The 22,733-nt window shown below is 36.7% G+C and overlaps 1 protein-coding gene across 1 annotated transcript in view; it reads left to right on the plus strand.

Annotated features, from left to right (window-relative positions):
* The window catches only part of RAB2A (RAB2A, member RAS oncogene family), a 43,581-nt gene extending 21,749 nt beyond the window's left edge, over nucleotides 1–21,832 (plus strand). Inside the window, exons 4-8 of the mRNA XM_005479328.4 lie at nucleotides 3,952–4,034; nucleotides 5,391–5,483; nucleotides 8,964–9,075; nucleotides 18,014–18,082; nucleotides 20,194–21,832. Of these exons, the coding sequence (XP_005479385.1) occupies nucleotides 3,952–4,034; nucleotides 5,391–5,483; nucleotides 8,964–9,075; nucleotides 18,014–18,082; nucleotides 20,194–20,289 (453 nt within the window). The 3' untranslated portion in view covers nucleotides 20,290–21,832. The remainder of the gene's footprint in view (nucleotides 1–3,951; nucleotides 4,035–5,390; nucleotides 5,484–8,963; nucleotides 9,076–18,013; nucleotides 18,083–20,193) is intronic.
* Nucleotides 21,833–22,733: the final 901 nt, after the last annotated feature.

A 22,733-nucleotide genomic window follows, 5' to 3' on the forward strand; every position in this document is an offset into this window, starting at 1 on the left:
ACTTGAAAGTTACTCTTTTTGGAAAAAAAGGCTTGCCTGTGTATTTTGCAGCTGATGCAAGTACACTGCATACTTGGAAATGGCACCAAGATTTCCTGTGGGAGTTGTCATCTTATTGCAAAAGTTCCATGCCTTGATGATTTCTCATGGGCAGCTCCTCACAGCACTGACTCCTTCACAGCACAGCCAACAAACTCCAGCTCCCTTTTCAACCAGCTCATCCACTCTTATAGCACTCATCCTCATTGGACACAGCTGTGGCCTGTTAAAGGCCGGCCTGTTCCTAATCTTTGGTAATTAATACAGATGCAGTTCCTCAGGGGTGAGATTACCGTCTGCACTATCTTTGTTTTCTTACATTTCCACAGGAGTAGTAACACTTGGAGTATTTTTTTTTAATATGCCAGAGATACTGTGTCCATGATAACAGTTGCATAGCTTAAATGTTACTGAAAACTCTAGTATGGGTCCTAAATCTTGTATCTTAGTGACCTGAGGTGATTGATCATGCTTTATGTTCTGCTAGCATTGTTACTTTCAAGTTGTGCTTTGGTCTCTATACTGAAGTATACTTTCAAAAGCACATGGGATATATGTCTGGGCAGTTGAAGCAGGGATGAATATTTTTGTACTTGCTTGAAGACCTATGAGTTCTACAACTGTCTATATAGACAAGTCTCTGCTATCAGAAAGCTTGCTTGTTTCTGTGAACCATTATGCTATGAATTGTAAAAGCTTACAGAGTAGAAAACAGCCAGAAAAGAATGTTACTTAGCACTTAAAACATTTCTTGTTTATCAGAGGCTCACATTTTTTCATGATTAGTGAACTACTCATGTCAGACCTAGCACCTGTTTCTCTGAAGAGAGGGGATGCATGTTCTAGGTTCCTGCAGCCAGCCATGTCACAGCTGGAGTTTTGGTGTGTGAAGTAGCTGTCAGGTCTAGCTGTTACCAGAAACATCCTCCATCTTCCCATTTCCACTACAGTGGGTATATTCTGGAATTATCATGGAGCAAAAGCTTGTGTCACCTGTACTGGATATAATATGGCCTTGGCAAATGCCGTGTTTAACATTTGTTTCCTGACTATTGCCCCTGCTCTTCCTAACACCACAGCCCCCTGCCTCCCCCACCATCTGGACGTGGAACTCAGCAATCTGCTTTGAATGGCCCTACCTGAACCAGGGAGGTTGGAATGGGGACCTCCAGAGGTCCCTTTCTGTGAGAAAAAACTTATTCATATGGAAGAGAGAAAAAAACAAGTGCTGGATTTTGCAGGAACATGAAGGGGATGGTAATAACAAAATCATACTTAAGATAAAGAGCCCTTCTCTGATATTGAAGCTGATTTTAATTTATACTGAGCTTCTATGCTGCTGCTTCTATCTGTTGCTCCTTGTAACAAGCAGCTTGACTTGGGTAGGTCCTTCTTTGTAAGACTGATATAGTTATAGTACACTTGAGGTTTTCTAAGTCAGTTTTGGCTAATAGCCTAGACTTTCTTTCAGTTTTGACTTCTTTCGAAGCTATTTTCCAAAAGGGGACAAGCTATTTTGAAATAGCTTGTCCCCTTTGGAAAAAAGGGAATTGAACCGAGAAAACTGTCAGATGAAGAAGTAAAGTCAGAATGATGCTTAAAAAAAGCTGTGGAATGTATGCTGCATGCCTAACCCTATGTTGACCTTCTATATTGACTCTATATTGACCTAAATCTCATTCAGAAGGATACTTTAAAATCCACAGTAAATTTTTATATATAAGAGATTTCTATTATATAATACATTTTTATGTTATAGATAAAACAAACATTAATATTGTGGAGCTTCTTTCCAGAAGCAGTTTTCTTTTGCTTAGAATGAAAAGGAATTGAGTTTGTGTTGTCCATTGGTATATGTAAGCCTAAATTCACTATTGCTATATGGAAAATGTGATCCCTTCACCAAAGGAGGTACCATTTTCCACCCTTTCCTTAAGGAAGCAGTGATATTTAAATTTCACCACTGTCAAGTAAGATATAATTAAAATGAGTACGCTAGTTTCAGTATTTATGTAGTGAACTTTTAGAAGTGATTCTTTTAAGAATTCACTATTCATACATTTTTGTGAGATCTGCTCGAACCTCTGACGGTGTTGCTTGACCATGATTAATTTACTCAGGGAGATGAACAATTTCACATGTCAGGATGGAATTTATGAAGGTGTAACAGGCCTTCTTAATGTGTCAGGTGAAGTCCAGGTCATGTGTAATTTTAGGCAATGTATGGAATACCTTGGTAACAGTAAGTTGTCTGTTTGGCAGGGAAATGTTTCATTTGTCTACCGTCCACTTGAGCTACTCACCACACTAAGAAAAGGTGGTAAATCTTACTTGAATTTCTGTGTAGGAAACCAGGTATTACACTAAAAAACTGTTGCTTATTTGTTTTTTACTATTTCTTGGTGGGTTCTGCTCATTGTCTGTGTTCTATTACCAAAGTTTACATGAAGGTGTACTTGGACTCTTAGCCAAGAGTGTATGTGAGTGTATTCTAATGGTGTTGAAACTGTTGTGTTATAGTGTATTTTATTATTGTTTCCACTGGAATGGCTAAGATAAAATGTTTTCTTAAATAGAAGTTACTGTTTATTCTGGAAGAGAAGGATGCTTTCTCAAGACTGAACACATCTAAATTTGTTGTGCCACCGTTCTCGTTGAGTGATAGTATCCAGATGAAGTTCTCTTTGAATTTAAGAAGATGTAGTATTAAGAAAAGTACAGTAACTGTGAGAAGAAAAAGTTGTCCATATACTAATTTTGTAGGAATGCCTGAATGGTTCCTTGTATTTGATAAATATCTCTTTGTTGTGTTTATTGTTTTTAAATCAGGACAATTTCCTATAGTTCTACAGATTTACTGCACTTAGAGTTTTTTTCAGCATTAGTATTTCTTAAGCATGTTTTGTGTTATCTTTGAATTAGGCTAAAACATCTGTTATTGCTAAATATTAGAAGTAAATATTTTTTTCTAGCAAGTGTCAAGTGCTAGATAGCTCTTCTGAAAAGCATGGGCATGAAGAGCTCAAGATCTGAAACCATGAGTATTTATTTTTCGGGACTGTATTCTTTTGAACATGTTCTTTTACGTGCTCAAATTTTTACAGAATACTTTTCTGTGAGAACTATCTAATTTATGTAGACTCTGTGAAGTTTTTCATAGAGTCTACATAAATTAGAATGTATATGAAGATGGCTCTTGCATCCTGTAGCTGCTTTGACAAGCATTATTTATCAAGTACAGAGGAAATTGATTAACTGTGGAGCAGAATTGTGTAAAATTGAATTCACAACCATTTTCTGTTTTTTCTTAATAAAATGATTACTGAAAGAATTCCATCTGAAGACTGTTGAAAGCTGGCTGCAGTTTATGATATAACGGATAAAATCTGCATCCTTGGCCTTCCAACAACCTTTACACCAGCAGATGGTGGGCGTAAAGATGTCATTCATCATTTATTTACAATGGACTTTATTTATTCTAGTGTCAACAGCTGCCCCAGGGAGCGGGTTATTGAATTCAAATGTGAAGCTCTGGGTTATTTGCTTCCTTTCAAATTTGTCTTCAGAGCTTAGTTGCTAGGAGTCCATTCTGTGCTCTAATAATGATTCATGTATTGTGAAGCCATTCAGTAAATTGGGTTGTCAGGGATTGCCAAAAAAGGTTTAGAGGTCTTGTTCCGATTTTTTTTTTTTCTTTTTTAACAGCACTGTGCCGTAGTTGGTGTCTTCTCCCTATGTGCCTTCTCTTGCTGCTGTTGGTGACTTTGTCCCAGTTGTCCCCTTTCTGATTTCCCATCCATACTCTTCTCCATCTCTCCAAAGTAGAATTCCATGATCCTGTGACTCTAAGTCATGGTTTTTAGGAACAAAAACCAAGTATTAGATATGAAGTAATGAAACTTTGTTCTACAGGCAGGGCAGGAGTCCTTCCGTTCCATCACAAGATCGTACTACAGAGGGGCTGCGGGGGCTTTGCTAGTGTATGACATTACAAGGTGAGAATACCAACTGGATTTCAATGACATGTCTTTGTAGAATTGTGCTATGGTGTGCAGTAGTGCTAAGTGTCTCATCTAATTTGGCTTTGTGTATAGATACTGGTAATCTAACGTTATTTCAACTTTTTTATAAGTGCTCTAATAAGATACAGCATACTGACCTATATACTTCCAGTTTTCTCTGTATAGTAGTTGAGAAAGCATGCATAAAATTCAGGAAGAATGAAATAAAATATTTTTAGAAACTATTGACCATCAACCTCTGGGTTGCCTTTATGGAGAAATACCTGAAAATATTTAATTATTTCCTTTTCAGTATTTTATTATCACGAGGGATATTTTTTCGTTAATTATAGCAGATTACTTTTACTGAAGTGCTATTCTGCAAAGGAGTGAAATAGTAAAACATAGAAGTTTGGTTCCATAAAGAATACCAGGAAACTTGTAGACTTGTACCATTGCTGTGTTTACGAGGTTTAGAAAATACAGGTCTTAATCTGATACTTTTTTAGTAGGTCGAAGTTACTAAAGTTTCCCTGCTATATTAAATAAAGTATCGATATACAGTTTATCTATAAAACTGTGGGTACTCTGGCTTGTGGCTGATTTATGAAAATGTTCAGGCTCCAAAGTCTTCTGAAGTTGTGTGTTTCCTGTGGGTCTTGGCACTTGTTGCATTGAGCAACCACTTGTACTGGAGATTTCCTAGATTTTCCTAGATATTGTTCCCTTTTTATGTTTAAATATCAAGAAGCAACATATTCTTTCCTTTGGATTTCCAGCAAATAAATCTTTGATTTATAAATAAAATACAATATCTTAAAACCACTCCACAAGCATGGGATTTATTACTTAGTTTACACCTTCTGTAAAAACTGTAATGTGTCACATTCACGTACCTCACTTTAAAAGATTTTACTGCTAAATTTATTATTCAGCTTTTAAACTCACTTAAAAATTATCAATCATTTTCTGCTTTCAGTAAAACAAATATTACTGTATGAGTATGTGTTTATTTGCACTGTTCTTTGGCTTGGGTGAAGCTGATGGGTACTTGTAAATTCTGTTCAGTTTTTATATGTATATAAAATTACAGATTCTTACAACTCTAAAAATCCTCTTTACTCTTTGTAGCAAACATGTTTTCAATTACTTTTTAGGCAGAGTTCATTAACACTGCTTGTTTGCTAAATTTTTGTTTGCCCATTCTCCCTCTCACAAAGGGATTACTAGCTTTTATCCCTAGAGCATGTGCACTAATAAATGAGTTGATTATTCAAGTAGAATAGTGGACTAACAGGAGAAAGATTTCTTAAAATACTCCTTTTAATGTTCATTCTCTTCTGTACTTAGGAGGGACACTTTCAACCACTTGACAACTTGGTTAGAAGATGCTCGTCAGCATTCCAATTCCAACATGGTTATAATGCTTATTGGAAACAAAAGGTAAAATTTTATTAGCTGTTATTTTTTAAGAGAGAACTATTTCACTTCTCTGTATTTCAGCTTTTGAGTTTTCTTATTTGTAGGGTGTATGTTAACTTCAAATTCTCTTCTGTCACTGTGCATAGTTCTGTGGTGAGCCTAAAAGTTTTCATATTCTACTTAAATTAACACAAAGTGCAGCACATGGATCAGCTACATGTTCTGAATATCTATTTTAGAAATAATTGTATTCCAAGGGATTGATTGCAAATGCTTGAAGCAATGGATTATAAGTTATTTCCCATTATGCTTTTTTGTCTCTGGAATCACCAGTTAGGAACACCTGGATCTCTCCCTTGTAAAGAGAATGTGATTCCTAATTTGAGGTGTTCTAAAGTGCTTTAGTTTTGGTTAAGTATCACATTGGAGAAAATGTCATTTCAAAAAAGAAGACCATAGTACAGGATTCACATCAAAAACTTCTCTCAAATGTAAGAAGTGCATACCTCAATGATTGAGCCATTTCTGATTTACAGTCCTCTTCCATATTCTGTACCTTTTAGCTGGGATTGGGGTCAGAGAATGCTTTTTCATTGTTTCCTGGTAAATTCACTTTCTTGGTCTTCTCATCAGCTCCACTGTCTAAAATTATAAAATTATTCCCTGTTGATGCTGAGACTGGGTAGTGAAAGTCTTAATAAAAACACATCAGTGAATATATTATCTGTAATTCTTCTAGTTCTTGATCCAGTGAATTATGAAAAAATCATATCTAGATTTTTTTTTTCCTGGATGCAGAATTTTTTCAAAACACCAAAAGCATCAGCTCAGAATTTAATAACCCTTTAATTATGGGCCTTTGTGTAATTGACTGGAACTTGTGTCCATGCCTCAATAATTCTTGAAGGTAAAGATGCCAGTTGAAATAATGGGGTGTATGCATGCCCCTGAAAATTTCATGAGCAGCCACATAATTTCTTAGACACTACTGAGAAAGCAGCTTTGTGATAGTGAGACTGGGTTTGCTGTTCAGACCTGTTGAACTTTTATTTTCTTCTTCTTCCCCCTCTTCTCCCTTCTGTTTTCCCCCATTGCCCCACTACCCTCTAGCTCCTCCTGAAAACCATGGTACATATTAAGTAATTGTGAAGTTTGTCAACTTTTTTTTCCATTATCTGGTAAATGACTAACAACTTTCTTTTTAATTGAAGAATGTGTTAAGCATAATCTTGACAAATTAATATAAAAAATGTAATCCTGTTGTGTTAAATGAAGCTTTGGTAAACCCGTGATGGCCCTGACCAACTGTTTTTATACTTGTGTGAGTAAAAATATGGCACTGAGAAAAACAGTAAAGTGTACTGTTTACTTGAGATAAGTTTGCATACTTAATTGACATCTGTAACTCTTTCTGATTATTCTTAGCTGTTAAACTAAATTTTCATGTCTTGTATTCTGTGGATGCAGACTGATTTGCTACTTTTAGCTAGCCTGGTAATTCCCAGTTACAAGTAGGTTTTATTCAAACAATAAATATACTTAAAATGTGCATTGTAAATTGTTATCGATTAAGGCGCCACATGAACTAAAAGTTTTAAGAGTGAAAATTTTAAACTTTTTAAAGGATATTATTTTCAAGGAGGGCAGGAAGAAAACTCCTTCAATTTTATTGCTTTATCCTGAAAGAGTTCTTATGGTAGGGCATACTGCTAGAGGTGGGTGGAAGGAACAAAGTGTACGCTAGCATAGCAGTTTTGAAGGAATAGATACTGCTCTTATGACTCCCAAAAGTGCACTTGACATAAGTTTGTACTACTGACTTACTGCTGGATTTGAAAAGTGTTGAGAATTTAATTTGAAATATAATGGCTGTTTGTTGAAAACATTACAAATACTAGTGTTAAAACATTACAAATACTGTACTTAATCTTCTTTCCAGAACAAAGCATAGCTATATTGATCTAGTAAGACCAAATGCTTCGAATTATTGGAATGGAGAGAGGAAGACAACTGTGGTTAGTAGAAGCAGTTAAAGATCTTTAAGAATATGTTTAGGTATCAGTATTGAGTTTTGATTGGGCTGTCATTGCAGTTTTTGATACAACTGCATTATTTCAAGTAAGAGGTTACTTGTTTGTTCTGTCATGGAGATAACACTGTAGTGAATCAAGGTTTTAAATAAGGTATTTTTGAGAGTAGCATGGTAGTAATAAATAAAGACATTGCTCAGGTTGAAAAAGATAATGTCAGCTAATACTAGGAGTACTTAAATATAATGAGCATCAACTTCAGAATTATTTTGAGAAGATACTTCTTGTATCCTTATCTTCAAATTTTTTAATATTTAAATGTGCTGAATTGTATTGACTCTGTAACTCATCTAAGCTAGCATTTAGTTAAATATTACAAAAACCTGCTTTGCTGCAAAATAGATGCCACAGTGAGTATTACATATTTTTAATATATGTATAATTACAAAGATGGCAAACACTGAAGTCTAGCATGATACATTTTATTTGTATACTGACTGCACATTAAATATATCGAATTGTATGCTGTTTAGTTAAAGATTTGTACCTAAGAAGATATTTATGCATGTATAACTTAGATGAAAATTCACTGAAATATATATCTTACACTTATACATGAGAAATAACTGTATAATTTTTATTGCTCAAGATGTAATATACTTACAAAGAAGGACAAACTGTGAATTCCTTGTTAGTAAAGAAGCTTTAAAAAGTAAGGGTGAAATACTTGTGTCTGTATGACTTAGACAAATAGATTTGTCTCTAGTTGTCAAGTCCAAGAGGGTTTTATTCTGCTTTTTTGAGTAATAATTTAGAATTAAATTACTTGGAAAGCAGGAAGCAGGAACTTGTCTAACAATCATTTCAATTTCTTCTGCTGCTGGAGGGCCAGGAGTTTCACAACCAAAGTGCTAACTTACTGGGAGAGAACAGCTAATGTAGTTCAAAAGAACTTAATTCTGCTTTTAAGGTTTTTTTAATCAGAGAAGAAATTGACTGTGTGAAGTTTTGCTACAGAATAGAAAAAAAACTTTATCTTTTTAATTATGTTTAGTATAAATAGCTCATTTATGAAGCTCTTTTATCAGCTCAGCTTTATAGTATTGAATTGGTAGATAATATAATAGAAGAGAGTGATATATACTGAAAGTACAGTGTCTAAAGTTAAAATTCAAGGAATACCTAGATAAATAAACACTCTTCCTGTAGAAAGCTATTTCATGAAGTCTTTGATAAAGATCTATGTCAGCTAGAGTGTATAGCTCAAGTAAGTGTCATGCCTGTGACTATTCCATGTACTGTAAGTGCAGGACTTTACAATAATTCTATTTTAAGGGCTTGACAAGTTATGTACCCAAGTTCTGATGGGGGCCCTTGGCTTCTCAGGCTTTTAAGCATGTTTGTGAAGAACTGTCTTTGTATGCACATGTTAGACCATGTAATTTAACTTTTCTTTTTTCTTCTATCGTAGTGATTTAGAATCTAGACGAGAAGTTAAGAAAGAGGAGGGTGAAGCATTTGCACGAGAACATGGACTTATCTTTATGGAGACATCTGCCAAAACTGCGTCCAATGTAGAGGAGGTAACTTTGCTCAACACTGGCTTTTTACTAAAACAGTTGATTTAAATTACACTTGTTTGTATAGATACTATTCCTCTAGATTTTGGGTTCCTTAATTTGAATTAGCTACTCTTTATATTAGGAGAATAATGTATATTATATATTATTCTGTGTTGTAATTGATTACACAGCACTAATTATATTGTTGAGACTTCCTAATTAATGTACTTGTGGGTTTTTTGAAGTATTTGATCAGAGAAATGGCTAACTTCTGTCTGCTGTGAAATCTAAGAAGTGAGGCTAGAATAGATTTGCTAGTCCAAAGCAAGCCAAGCTATTGGTATTCTTGGCAGATGTCACTGTAACCTGTTCTGAAGGCTCCTGGTATATCATGAGCTCTTCACAGCCATCTCTTGCAGTGCTTTGCTATTTGTACTGTCATCGTCTTTCCTGTCTACTACCTAGTAGGAATCTTCTTCAGTTTGCACACACCTTCTATTTTCTGTCCTCTACAGAGCTGCTGAAAGGATCATTGCCTTGGTTACTGTGGTCTGCTGTGTATTTGAATATTAGGTCTTTTCAAGTTTGGCTTATAGTTCACATTTCTGGACATATGTGAATTCTTGCATTTCTCACCTTGGTTTACTGCATTCCTTTCTTGAAGGGTAGTCATGGTGGGCTGAACTCAGCTGCAAGTGAATACCCACCAAGTTGCTCACTCAGTGTTTCTGTTCAGCAGGACAGGGGAAAGAAACAGAAAGCCAAGGCAAGATAAAACTCAGGGCCTGAGATAGTTTTAAATATTAAGGAAAGAGGTGGACAAAGAGTGACAGAAAGGCAGTCACCCACAGCTTCCTACGAACAAATTGAATTTACTTTCGCTGAGAACCAGTGACTTTGACTACCCTTTGGTTTTTATTCTTGAGCATTATATCATATAATATGAAATACCCCTCAGGCCAGTTCTGGTCAGCTGTCCTGGCTGGTTTATGTGCCCCCACAATTTTGCCTACCCTAAGCCTAATCACTGTCAGGAGAGGGCAGTGTAAGAAATAGAAAACCTTGACACTTAACAGTAGCTAAAACATCAGTGTGCTATCAACACTGTTTTAGTCATAAATCCAAAACACAGCACCATGCAGGCTGCTATAAAGAAAACCAACTGTGTTGTAGCCAGACAAGTACTGTGGTGGGCCAAGAGCTCCAGCTGAGATGTGAGTGCTATGTACATCAGAAAGATTGCTTCACATGTCTTTAAAGCCCATACTGGGTTCATCCACACTGAACTTTCTTAAAATGACATAACTTCTTATACTACGTAATCCATCCCTATTCATTTCCTAAACTATCCTAAATTCAAAATGGTGTGTGACCAATGAGGTGGTAAAGCCTTTTCATTATAAAATATTAAAGTTTTTTGAAAAGTTACAGTAAGCTATAGATGACTTTCACAGAATTCATTACCACCTGATTCTAAAGTTATCACCTCTTTTTGCATCAAAAAATATGTCCTAGTGAATGAATTGTCCAGTATCTAATGCATCTCTGATTGTCAGGAGGCAAATGAGCATGAAGTCCTTTATCAAAAAGTTCACACAGAATCCTCTCCTTGTGGGAGTAGTGTGTATATGTGCTGACTAATTCTGGGGGAAAAGCTTTAGGATATAATCCTTTCCAGTGACAGTCAAGTGCATTCCTTAAATGGTGTTCTCAGTAAACACAAAAAAGTGGCATGATGTAGGAATAGTTAACAGCTATAGAAGCAAAATCCTAACCTCTAGCAGTTTCTTTATATGAACAAATCAGCTTCTGTTGGTAATGTTTTTTTAAGCTGTTTCCCTTGTTCAATCCTAATTTCCACCACTGTGGAATACCTTAGTAAATCCGTAGCTGGAGCAGTACACTGACCTTTTTGGTGCTTGAATCTTAAAACAGTTTAAAATTGTTCATTATATTCTTCAGGATTTTGTCTCATTACCTACATCTTGAATAGAAATGGATGATAAGGAGTGGAAAACATCCTGCTGGCTGTTTGTTTTGTGCAAGGCTGTTGGAGAAGTTTCCACCCTGTTTGCATAATAGGTAATAGATAGGAGGGAGTGGGATGTAGATCCTTCATAGTTACTTTGGAGACTTCTAAGAATTCACTGTGACCACAGGGTTAAGTCATCATATTTCATGTGGAAAGGGATTGTGTAAAAAGAGCTTCTGCGTCACTGAGAAGATAGAATGGTTACTGGAGAGAGGTTAGGCACAGGCTTATAATCTGACTGCAGTGCAAGGACAGGTAATGCTAGTCTCTTCATATTTATTTGAACAAGAGGTTGTTGTTGATTTCCTCTTAGTTTCTGTCTAAAGCTGTACAGGTAACCAACTATCAAAATATTACTGACTTTTTGTACTTCTCTTTTTTTCTCCTCAGTGATTTCTAAGGTGATTGTAGTTAGAGCAGTGTACACTTTATCATGAATGGCTGTGGGCTTTCTCGTGGTGGAGTCTTGTTAACTTTTGGAATCTTGGTTAACATATTTACTATGGATGGGTGATGTGCACTCTGAAATGCTCTTTGCGGAGTTCAGTTGCTTATTCAGTTTTTCTAAGAAAACACCGTGATGTCCATTGGGAGGCTTTTCACTTGTACGCACATAAGTATGGGCTCTGAACCCCATGCAGGTTTGCACTTGTTTTAATCATAGCATCCATTACTTTCTGACCTCTCATTAAACCAGCACATAATACATAGGAATTTTTTTTGTCTCATTTGCAATAGACATTAGCAATTTTATCACATTAGTTATTTTCATTGGTAGTTCAGTAGTAGTTTGTGACTATTAATTGTGCTCTTACCTGCAACATGCAGTTCAGAGTTTGCTGAGAGCTTACTGCTTGGGCAAGGGCAGAGTAGAATCACCAGCATGACCTCAGGGTAACCACGTAGTCCCCTACAGCACATGGTGTTTAACTCTTTGTCCCTGACATATCAATGGCTTGAATCTATTTATATGCACTGATTTTCAAGAAGTAAGGATACTTAGCTGTATTTGGGAAGCTACAATAACTTGGTGCATTATTATTATTTAATTTCAGACTGCTGCTTTTAATGATGATTACTGATGGGACCAGTCTTAATCCAGAAAGTTTTCTGGATGCTGGTCAAAGCAGTGCTAAACAACATTGCTGTTCAGAAGCTATTCTCACTTGAGTTGTGCCAGTGTATCACTGACTCCTGGTGTGAGAGTTGGTTTTAGTAAGTTGTTTCCCATATGGAGGAGTGCCTATGCCAAACTTAAGAGCATTGGCTGTGTTGTTCCAAGTTGTCTGCACATAAATAGAATGCAACAGTGAATTCATTATTTAGGATTAAAACTGAATGGACTCATGGTTTTAACTGAGCAATGGAGCACTTCTGCTACATGGAGCTTGATGGTCATTCAGTGGTTCTGTTTCAGTTATAACTTAATTTTCTCTTCAGGCAGCTTCTTTCATGCTTTTGCTTAAATGAATAACAAATATTCAAAGCTTCTGTAGCTTCAACAGTGGCACAGGAAGAGAAAGGAGATGCTCTTTTGTAATATTCTCTGAAGGGGGAAAGTGAAAATATCATGGAAAGATTAGATTCTTAGAGGCATCTAAAGTTGAACTGATTTTTAGAGTGTGTTTAATTTCCCTTCTAACCTTCCTTGAACACAACTAACAGCTGGGAAACAAGCACTTGTTTGGCATGGTAGTACAGTAAGCAGGAATTTAGTTAATAAAACTTAAAAATCATAGGATGTTAATAATTTTCATAGCAATGTAAAGTAACACACAAGAGGTAATCTGACTAGCACTTGAAAAAGAGCAGGATTTCTAGATCATAAGTCTTTTAAAAAAACCAAAAACACCCACCCAGAAGTTAAGTTTATCTTAATTTGCATCAAAACCGATATTCCTTCAAGTTCTGGAAATCAAAGTTCTGTGACCTTTCAGCTGTGCGAAGCTGACATTTTAGCCAGTTTCTCCCATGAGAAAATGGGGTTGAAGCTTGTGTCAGTTCAGCTGAGGAAGGAAGAAGGGGCAGGACACCTGGCTGCAGTGAGGATGCACAGCTTTTAGCTGCTCGTGGCAAATCCTTGGATTGTGCCCCAACTTGACGATAAGGAACACTGGCTCTGCCGTGGTTCTTGTGGCTTCTGGGCATCTTGTGGTATGATAAAAATACAAGATCTCAGATAACTAAGTGTTTCAGTCTTCATAGAAGAGCATGAAATCTATGATACTGCTTGCCTGACCTGTAGATTCTTGGAGAAATGGATTCTTAGTTCTGGGGGGTCTGTCTTTTTTGTTTTCTCCCAAGTAACTGTTCAACAACAGTTACAGAACTTATTAAGTCAGTTTGAATTCTGGTAATATGTGTCAGCTCACTAAGTCTGTCAGAAAGTTTGTCCCTCAATGGGGACATAAGAAATCGCTGTCAACTTCTGGTTTGTGTCTTTGCACCTATACTTCAAATATAAGGTTACAAATGTGTTGGGGTGCTTTTTGGGTGTGGGTTCATTATATAGCACCTTATTATGCTTACTAACCCCTCTGCATCCCTTTTAGTGTGCTAGGCTTCTTCCTGAAAGATAATTTACCTGTAAAAAGCATTGCCTTACTGTGGGTGCATAAAAGAGCTGCTCAGAGCTTTGGAATCTCACTTTATTAAGTGGCCATCTAGCACCACTTACACACTGGGATGGTGAATACTTTAGGCATAAATCCATTTCTTGTCTATGTTGTTACTGTTTCCAAATGCATTCTTAAATAGTAGAGTAATCTAACTATATCATACCTTACTGCTAAAAGATAAGATAGGAAATTGGAGAGGAGGAAAATTCTAGGTGTTGGCTGGGTCATGCACTAAAAATTTGTGATACATTTAACCTTTCAGCATTCCTCATGTAATTGTAAGAAAGAATCCAGGAAATAATGATTGCCAAATTTTTATTTCCGTGCATTAAATTTAATTTTAACATTGCCACCAGAGGGCAGCATGTTCCACGAGCTAGCAGTGCTGAACATGCTCTCGTACCTGATTATAGGCAAAGATGAACTAGTAAAGTCTTGAGTTTTGAAACGTATCAGTAATTCATTTACAAGTTTTTTCCTGCTATGCTCAGCTTCTAGCAAAGTCCTAAGATTGTTGTCCTTCCAGTAGCTTTCTGAGAAAGACAAGTGACATTATTGACATCTGCAAGTGAAAACTAAATGTAGCTGCTCTACTACTCGCATTCTGGCACCCCTAACTTATTATTACTCCTGCATACAGCTCCCATGAGACAGTGGTATCAGAACTTACTTACTCCCTTACCTGTTTCTTGCATTGTTTTTACCAGTTACAGAATTCATTTTTCCTGGATTTGTCTCAAAGGTAGTTAAAACTGTATTACTTCTTTGTGTGATGATACGAATGTTGAAGTTGATTTAATTCTACATTCAGTGTTTGTAGGATTAATTTACCTTAAATGCAGTATCTGTAGTGTTTTGTAGTTGCAGTTTTGGGTTGTTTGGGGAGTTTTTTGGGGCAAGCACTGTGAGTCATGACTTCTTGAACCTCATGTTGCTATATAATCTGGGAAACTCCTTATACAAATAATCTAAAATGATAATATACTGATATATTGTGATTTAAAAGACTCTTTTGTTGGCTTTGCAGTAGGTGCAGTCATGACACAACAGGCAGATCACATCTTGCAAGACTCACTTTCCCACTTGTACAGTAATGCACTTTTCCTCAAAGGGATATTGCTATGATTTGGGAACCTAGTGATAATGAGCACACAATTGAAAAACATGTTACATGAAAACAAGTCACTGAATAACTTGTGTGCAACCTTTTTTTAACACTGTGGTACAGTTATATTCAGTCTCATGCAAAAAGCATCAGTAAGTTGGAGTTTAGAAAATGAACAGAGTTAAACATTAAATGTAGACGTTTTCCTGAAGGTACATTGTTTCCTTGAATTTCCCCAAAATGTAGTCAAGGATTTTTATATTTGGAAGTCTAACGTACTGATTTTGCAAAAGTCTCTCACTTCCTTTTATGAGTAACAGAGGCACTGTGTACTAGGGCATTGCCATCTTTCAGGTGATTATGTATAAATGCAGGGTGAGTCTGGTACTGTGTCCCCTGGAGTGGTGAAAATGAGCCTGGACCTGATTTGGGATGGAAAAGCATGAGTATCTTTGTCTGGTGTTTCAGTAGCAGCAGCATTATAGGAATGTGCAGTGCAATTGCAGTAGGCTTGGTAGGCAGCCAGCTGAGTCCTTGTGGGCTTGCTGGTGAGGTCTTGTGTGGAAGTGGCTGAACTGCACCTGGATCCAAGCTGGCGTGTGAGGTGCTGCAGCTGTGTTCTTGCAGTCCCCTGCATGTGGTCTAATAAATCTAAACTGGATTTGAGGGGAAATCATTCTGTCTTTCTGCATTTATGGCTCAGTTAATCTGAAAATAGGATAAACTGCCCATAAATAATTAAGAGTTTATAGTATACTGCATGTTCCAGATAAGAGCGAGAACATGCAGTATTAAAAGAGATTTTTGGAAGAAGTCAATTCTACCAAGTTCACCTTCTTGTCCTTGATAATTGGAGCACTAGCATGCAGTGCCAAAATCTGATGAGATAGTCTTAAACCAGGTAGACTGCTGTTTTAGTGATGTTCTCAGGTGATTGAGTCTGCTTACACTTTGAATCATAAGTTAAGATACATGCATCTGAGAAACAAATGGAGGTATCAAGGGATTCAAATCTCTTTTCAAGGCTGATTAGTTGCAATTTTTTAAAATATATACAAAGAAGGGAATGTGAGATAGACTTTCTATGTGCCATATCCTTATAATTTGTTTTCAAATAAGAATTATTTCTGTGGCCCAGTGCAACCTGGCATTTTGCTATGCAAAGTAACAGTATGTGCTGTTTAAATGTCATGCACCAGAATCACTGATGGCAATGGGGTAGTCAGATTATGACTTCAAGAGAACAGAAATGATACACCTAAGATTAATGAAATATTTGGATTTTTCAGATCAACAGTTTCTTGGCCAATATGTTTAATATTAAAATATACTGTACTGAGCTCAGTATACTCTTTTGCTTTGTATGGTACATACAAAGTCCATAAAAGGACTTTGTACCATAAAAGGAATTTTATGTTTGTGCAGTGCTTTTTTCGAGTGTGTTTTACTGGTTTTTGTGAGGATAGATGCATTGCTACAATGACTGCTCTTGAGTGTAGTACCCAAAAGTTAATTTATTCTCAGTTGCATCAGTTTGGAGTCTGTTAAAATTCTGGTTTGTTGCTCTAAAGCAATTTTTATAGATTTTATGTAATTCTCATGAAATTAATTCTAAGAGTCTTGGTGTACTTAGCCAACATCTTCTAGAAGAGTTAGAAGTGCCAATTGTTAAGTGCTTGTTTACATGAAGTTATCATAACACTTTTTTAAGACTTCAAGTTCTGTTTAATGTCCCGCTGAAGTAGAAGTAAGGATCCTCACAGAATCCAGCTGTGTGAATTTTCAAAGTTGACTTACACCTTTCAGTGGGCACAAGTATGAAGCCATTACAATAATTAGTATGTTATCAGGAACAAAGATAAGTTTTAATTTTTTTCCTTACATAGAAAACTTCAGTTTCGGAGGAATTTGAATCAATTCGCAGTTGGCCGAAAGCCAATTTTTCTTCTCAACTGTAACACGTGTTTGAAAAACGAACTCGCTTCCTAAGTGCCTTGTGAATCTGCAATGATTAATTCTTCTCATTATTTTGCTGCAAATTCTCATGACCCTCTGTGATGATTCGATCACCCACTTAGAGTTTATGCATATTCATATCTCTCTGCTCCTGCTGCAGTCGTTCAAGTCTCCTTCACTGGCTGTGGTGTGTGCTTGGTGCCGTAATTGAGCTGCAGTAGATTGATTACTCTGGGGAGCTGTAAGGCCTTTAAAGGTGAAAACATATCAGTCCTGTTAATTAGGAAACAAAGCTCTGGTGGCAAGTTCAGCAGTCAAATGCTTCCAGTGTAGAAATGAGGAAAGGTATGATTTGTTCCTCTCCATGAACCCTGTTTACTTTTTTATATTTGAATTAGATCTGTATTTGCTGTAATAGGCTTGTGCAGAAGGTAGCATGTCTTGTGTTGCTTGCATGGTGTTGGTATTTTAAAACAAAAAGAACTGTATGTTTATTGTAATTACTAGCTGCTGTTAATCACCTCCTAAATTATGCATTATTTTAGGTGTTACTTGACCTATAAAGCTAAATGAGAGATGAAAATGGAATCATTGATTGTAAACTTTAACCAAAAACATCTATATCAGTCACTTGTTCAGATCTGAGTGTCAAAGTGTTTTCTCTGCATTAAAACAATAGGTTTTTAGAAGTCATTACAAAACCTGGGGCCCCTCCTTTCTACTATTAAGATGTCTGTTACCCATTGTGTGCAAGATTAATTAAAGAGAATACGTTCTTAAAATTAGGTGAATATTAAATGATAGTGTAAGGTTTCAGCCAGCAGACAGCATCCTTACATCATCATTGTAAGTACCCTGTGGTTTTATGTTGCTAAGCACTCTAATCTAGAGTGGCCTATTACAGAGATATTAAGGGTAGGGGAAACCATCTGCCACACAATCTATCCATAAGGGTCAGAAATAAATAATTTAAAAGTAATTTATGTATTTTAAAAACCACTTTTTCCCTGTAATTACTGGACAACAGATTGTGGAATACAGATGTTATGAAAATGCCACTGTTTTTGTAAACAGCGTGTGATCCATTGCTGCTTCAGGGTGGGTTATGGGATGCATACCTGTTCCTGCAGAGGTCAGGAAGGAAAGTCTCACTGAAGCAACTGCACATGAGATTGAATTCCAATTAGCACATCCTACACTGAAGGATATCGCATTCATTGTGTCTGTGGTCTTCTTTCTCCGTTTTAGGCATTTATTAACACTGCAAAGGAGATCTACGAGAAAATCCAGGAAGGAGTTTTTGACATTAATAATGAGGTAACTTTTACTACTCTGTACACTTTCTGCTTTTTTAAAGCACAGAGTTCACCTCCCCTAGAAAGCTGGACAGTAAAAGATTTGTCTGTTCCATTTGGCTGTAGAGTTGTCTGCCATTGTGATAAAAATGGATTAAAATAAGTGACCCTATCCATCCATGAAGCATCACAAAATAATATAAATCCCCAAAAGAGAAGAAAATCCACTTTCATCCACTTCTCCATATGGTGTCATCTGTTTTCAAAGATAATTTTCCACTATGTAAATGGAGGACCATGTTGATATGCCAGATGCACTCCATGAGCTGTCCAGTGTAGGGGAGGGGTTGCTTTGAGAGTTACATAAAAGACTTTTGAAATGTTCCTGGTTTAGGTGGCTGGGTACTGTAGGGAGTAAAAGATTAGCCATTTTGCTTATGCACATTAGTGAAATTAGAGATTAGGGCCTGTGCCTTTGCGTGTTTGGGATAGGGGTGGAGAGATGGAGAAAGGGGAACAAGAGCTAGAAAGATGTATAATGTGTCTTGAATTTTGAAATGACTGTGCTGTTGAAAATCTTGCTTCGTAACACTAGTATTATATAAGCTCTCTGTTAACAGTCTCATAAAAAATTGACAATGTGAGGTGATCAGTCTTTTTGTGAGATCAGGTTGGGTTTTTTATCCTGCATGTCCCTGAATATGGTTGCTGAGGTGCTTAGTGAAACCACATGTGAAAATCTGCACCACCACTCTGTTCTGTTTGTGCTCTGTGGAAAGCTATCTCCAGACTGTCAGTGAGATGCTTCTCTTAGGCATTACCGTCCTTGCAGGATTGTTCAGAGTAGGGAGGGAATTGGCAGGACTCAAATTAAGTAGTTTCATCTCTTTTCGCTCAATATATTTCAACATGACTGTTGAAAGAGGAAAAAAAATCAGAAACTTCAGTAGTATGCAAAGTAACGCATCAGGAAACTTGTAGCTAAATAAGACGTGAATAGTAATCCTCTAAACTAATTCTGACTGGAAAGTGTGTGTGCATGTTGGTGAAGCACTTCTTAAATTCAGTTCACTGATGAAAAATTTAAGGTCATCTTTCACATATTTCCTGAAGAAAATGCAGTTGGTAGTGCAATATAAATTGGAGAGCAGAGTGTCTGAAAAAGCATGCTTGTTGTATCTGTCGAGTTTCATATAGTAGCTGACTGCTTTACTGTGCCTTACCGAGCTTTGATTGCAATATGCTGTCAAGAGCCAACAGTCCGTGCTACTTATTTGGCTTTATGCCAAGTCTGGCTTCTTGATTCCTCAAGAAGTTGCTATCAGCCCAGAGGGGGCAAAACCAATGAGCCATAGGGCATGCTTTTTATTAAAGGGGAGTCAAAGAGCGAAAAGAAACCACATCAGCTGCTGTCAATACTAAGCGAGTGCCAGAAACCCGAAGGCTACCACTGCTGCAGAACAACTGCCAAGCACTATAAATCTGAGATTTGCTGTGACGCAAAGTTTCCTTAAGAGCTTAATTTCTGAAGCTACTGTATTACTTTTCTCAAAGTGGTGTATTTTTAGGTAAAATCCACTTGAGGGAGTGAGGGTTAAGATATAAGTGTGATTTTGATGAATGAAAGAGCTACGCTGTGTGTGGGTTCTTGGCAAGTAGCCATGTCTTTTGGGATCACAGAAATTATTGATGACACAGAACACTCGTATGCCCTTAGCCTCTACAGCTGATTCAACACAGAAAGAAATGCTGTCTAGAGAGGAAAAGTTTTATATTAAACTATTAAACTGGTGGAGATTTTGGCAAGAGGGGAGAGGTTATACATTCTTAGCAAATGTTGTGTATTTTTAAGCTATATGCCAAGTAGTATTCAAACACAATTGTTGCTCTGTGTTTTTTTTTTAATAGGAGTTTAAGCTACAGAGTGTAACATGGAGATAAAATTCAAATGAGAAGGAAGGCATCTTACTTTAAATAATATTTAATTGCTAAGAACATGCTGGGAAAAATTACAAACTTTGATTTATTTATTGCATACATTAGGAGAACTTGTTATATGATCTTCTAAATAGAAAAAGTAGCTTTTCAAGTATATTCTAAAATATTTACACTGTGTATTAAACTTCATTTTAGGCAAATGGCATAAAAATTGGCCCTCAACATGCTGCCACCAATGCAACACTTGCTGGCAATCAGGGAGGACAACAAGCTGGAGGAGGCTGCTGTTGAGCCTGTTTTTACTTTCTAGCTGCCTGGATGAGGCCTACTTACTTGTTTGTTCACCCTTCCCTCCCCCTGCCCCGCTCGCCTCCACTTCAATTCAACTGAGACATAAAACTTGTAAGTTGGTTTCCTGTTGCAGAAGACTTTATCCTTCAAATTCTTGTATAACTTTGAATAAATGGTTAATGTTCACTTAAAGACAGATTTTGGAGATTGTATTCATATCTATTTACATTTGATTTCTAGGTCAATTGATGTGATTATTTTTGTTAAATGTTGTCTTGTGCCCTTGACTACGAACTGAATTGTATTAAACACTACAAAGTCATCTGAGTATTTTAATCAGTTTGTGTAGTTAGGTTTCCCAGCTCCTGAGGTTACCTAATGTTTAATATTGTAGAGCTGTCCTCAAGTTTTTTGTCAATTTTCAAGGCTATGAAGAGAAGCAGAAGGACTCTTTTAATTCTGTATTTATCACTTTCTGTATATATAGTTTAATAACCTGCTTGGGTGTACTTGCCAAGCTAGAATTCTTTAATGCATTTGCATAAAATCTATACTACTTAGAGCTTGAAAACTACAAAAGCATTAATAGGAACTGCTTGGATGCTAAATTTTAAGCCTTTTTGACATTGTTAGCATGTTCATGCTCCCCTGTCATTATCCTGAAGTCCAAGAGAGATGCTTAATGTATATTACTAGAGGCTACATACGTGCTATCTATTTTAATGCCAAATGTTTGCTGTTTATCCACAATTTCCACAACACCTCTTCAGAAATGGATTAGCTGTTTGCCTTAACAAATACTGTAGGTGAAAACAGAGTATGGATGAAAAGTAGAGGAGGAGTTGATAAATTTAAAATGGCACATTTTAAAAACATTAATCTTCTCAATGGTTTTTTTCTTGTTTACCACTTGATTTCTAGGTATATTTTTCATGCAAGGACAGTTTTTCAACCTAAATGTATAGTGGTCGTGTAAAGTTTTCTTTTAGTGACAACTTGTAATCCTAAATATATGGTAAGCATCTTGTCTATTGTGAAGAGGGTGTGAAAATAAAATCTGCCAGTTTGGAAATCTTGCTGAAAATCAAAACTACAAATGTTTTGTTACTTATTATGGTGATGGCTGGGGGGAGGGGCATATTTTTCCTTAAATGAAAGGGTTGCAACAGGACAAAACAAAATCCTGTGTTTAAGTGTTTATTTGTTAAAATACAGAATGTTCATGTCACCTTTCATACAAATGTGCAAACAACTGAGTTTCCATCTCATCCTATTTAAATAATCGCAGACAAAAGGGTGATGCTAATGGTAGGCCATGCTTCATGTATTGGGGGAAATAAAGGGGTGGGGGCAGGCAATGACTGCAAAACTTCTGTCTTACTGGACCAATATTGACTGCAACACAACACTGGAGGAAAGGGATCCTCATGTCACCCATTCTGATTGTCAGAACTTGAACATCCAGAGTGAGTAAATTTCAGCCTGATGGGTGTAACATAGCAGTGGTTCTGAGATTAAATAAAATTTGAAAAAATGGTGTGGACCCTTTTGTTGGTATCTCGGGGAAGGGGGAACCAGTATGGATTTATGCTAGTTGCTGACTCCCTTCTTTTTTACACACTTAGTAACATTTTCAGCAATGTAATATAATTGTTTTCAGCTTTTAAGTTATTAAGAGGTTACTCCATTTACATACTTTCAACTTTTAACTGTTTATTTCACAGAGTTTGCATTTATGGAGCACACTTACTGTTTTGGTTGAAGTTTGAAAATTGCGTTGCATGACAGTAAAACCATAGGACTGAACTGCATGGATGACATGGGAAAACTGGCATGTCCTAACTAGCTGTTTACAAGAAGGAGTGAATGAACATGACTGTTAGTTTGGATTAACTACTTGAAGTTTTTTTCACTTGGCAATATTGTAGAATTCAGTTGTTTGAGATGAGAGAAAAATGTGCTCTTACATAGCAGCCTGAGCTTCATTACAAAGGGGAATAAAGTTAGCTGTAAAAACTGTACATTAAGGGAGTGGGGGGGAGATTTGAGCCCTGCCCTGACAAGAACAGAAGTTCATGCTGTTTTAGCGGTGATGATTTGAAAAACTGAAAGCTTCTGACAGTCTCATTTTCTGAAAACATGGAAGAGGTATAGAATTGCCCAGGAATCCAGGGCTACTATAGTGAAGAAACGCCAGTGCTGCTTTTTGGGGGTGAGAGGGGCAGGGGGAATATGCTGTGGCTTACTAAAGTCATGTCTGCAATCAGTTGCTGATCCTGCTGGTTTGGTCCTGGCTCACATGCCAGTCTTAGACTGTACATTATGTTAAGACCGTGGTACTTTCAAAGAGTAGCTAGAACAAAACTGAAATTTCCATGCATTCTGGCTGGCTTTTTGTCACAAACTTTATGCACATGTAAACCTTTTGTTGCTACAGAAATCTC

The sequence above is a fragment of the Zonotrichia albicollis genome, chromosome 1, assembly GCF_047830755.1.
Source record: "Zonotrichia albicollis isolate bZonAlb1 chromosome 1, bZonAlb1.hap1, whole genome shotgun sequence".
Classification (NCBI taxonomy): Eukaryota; Metazoa; Chordata; class Aves; order Passeriformes; family Passerellidae; genus Zonotrichia; species Zonotrichia albicollis.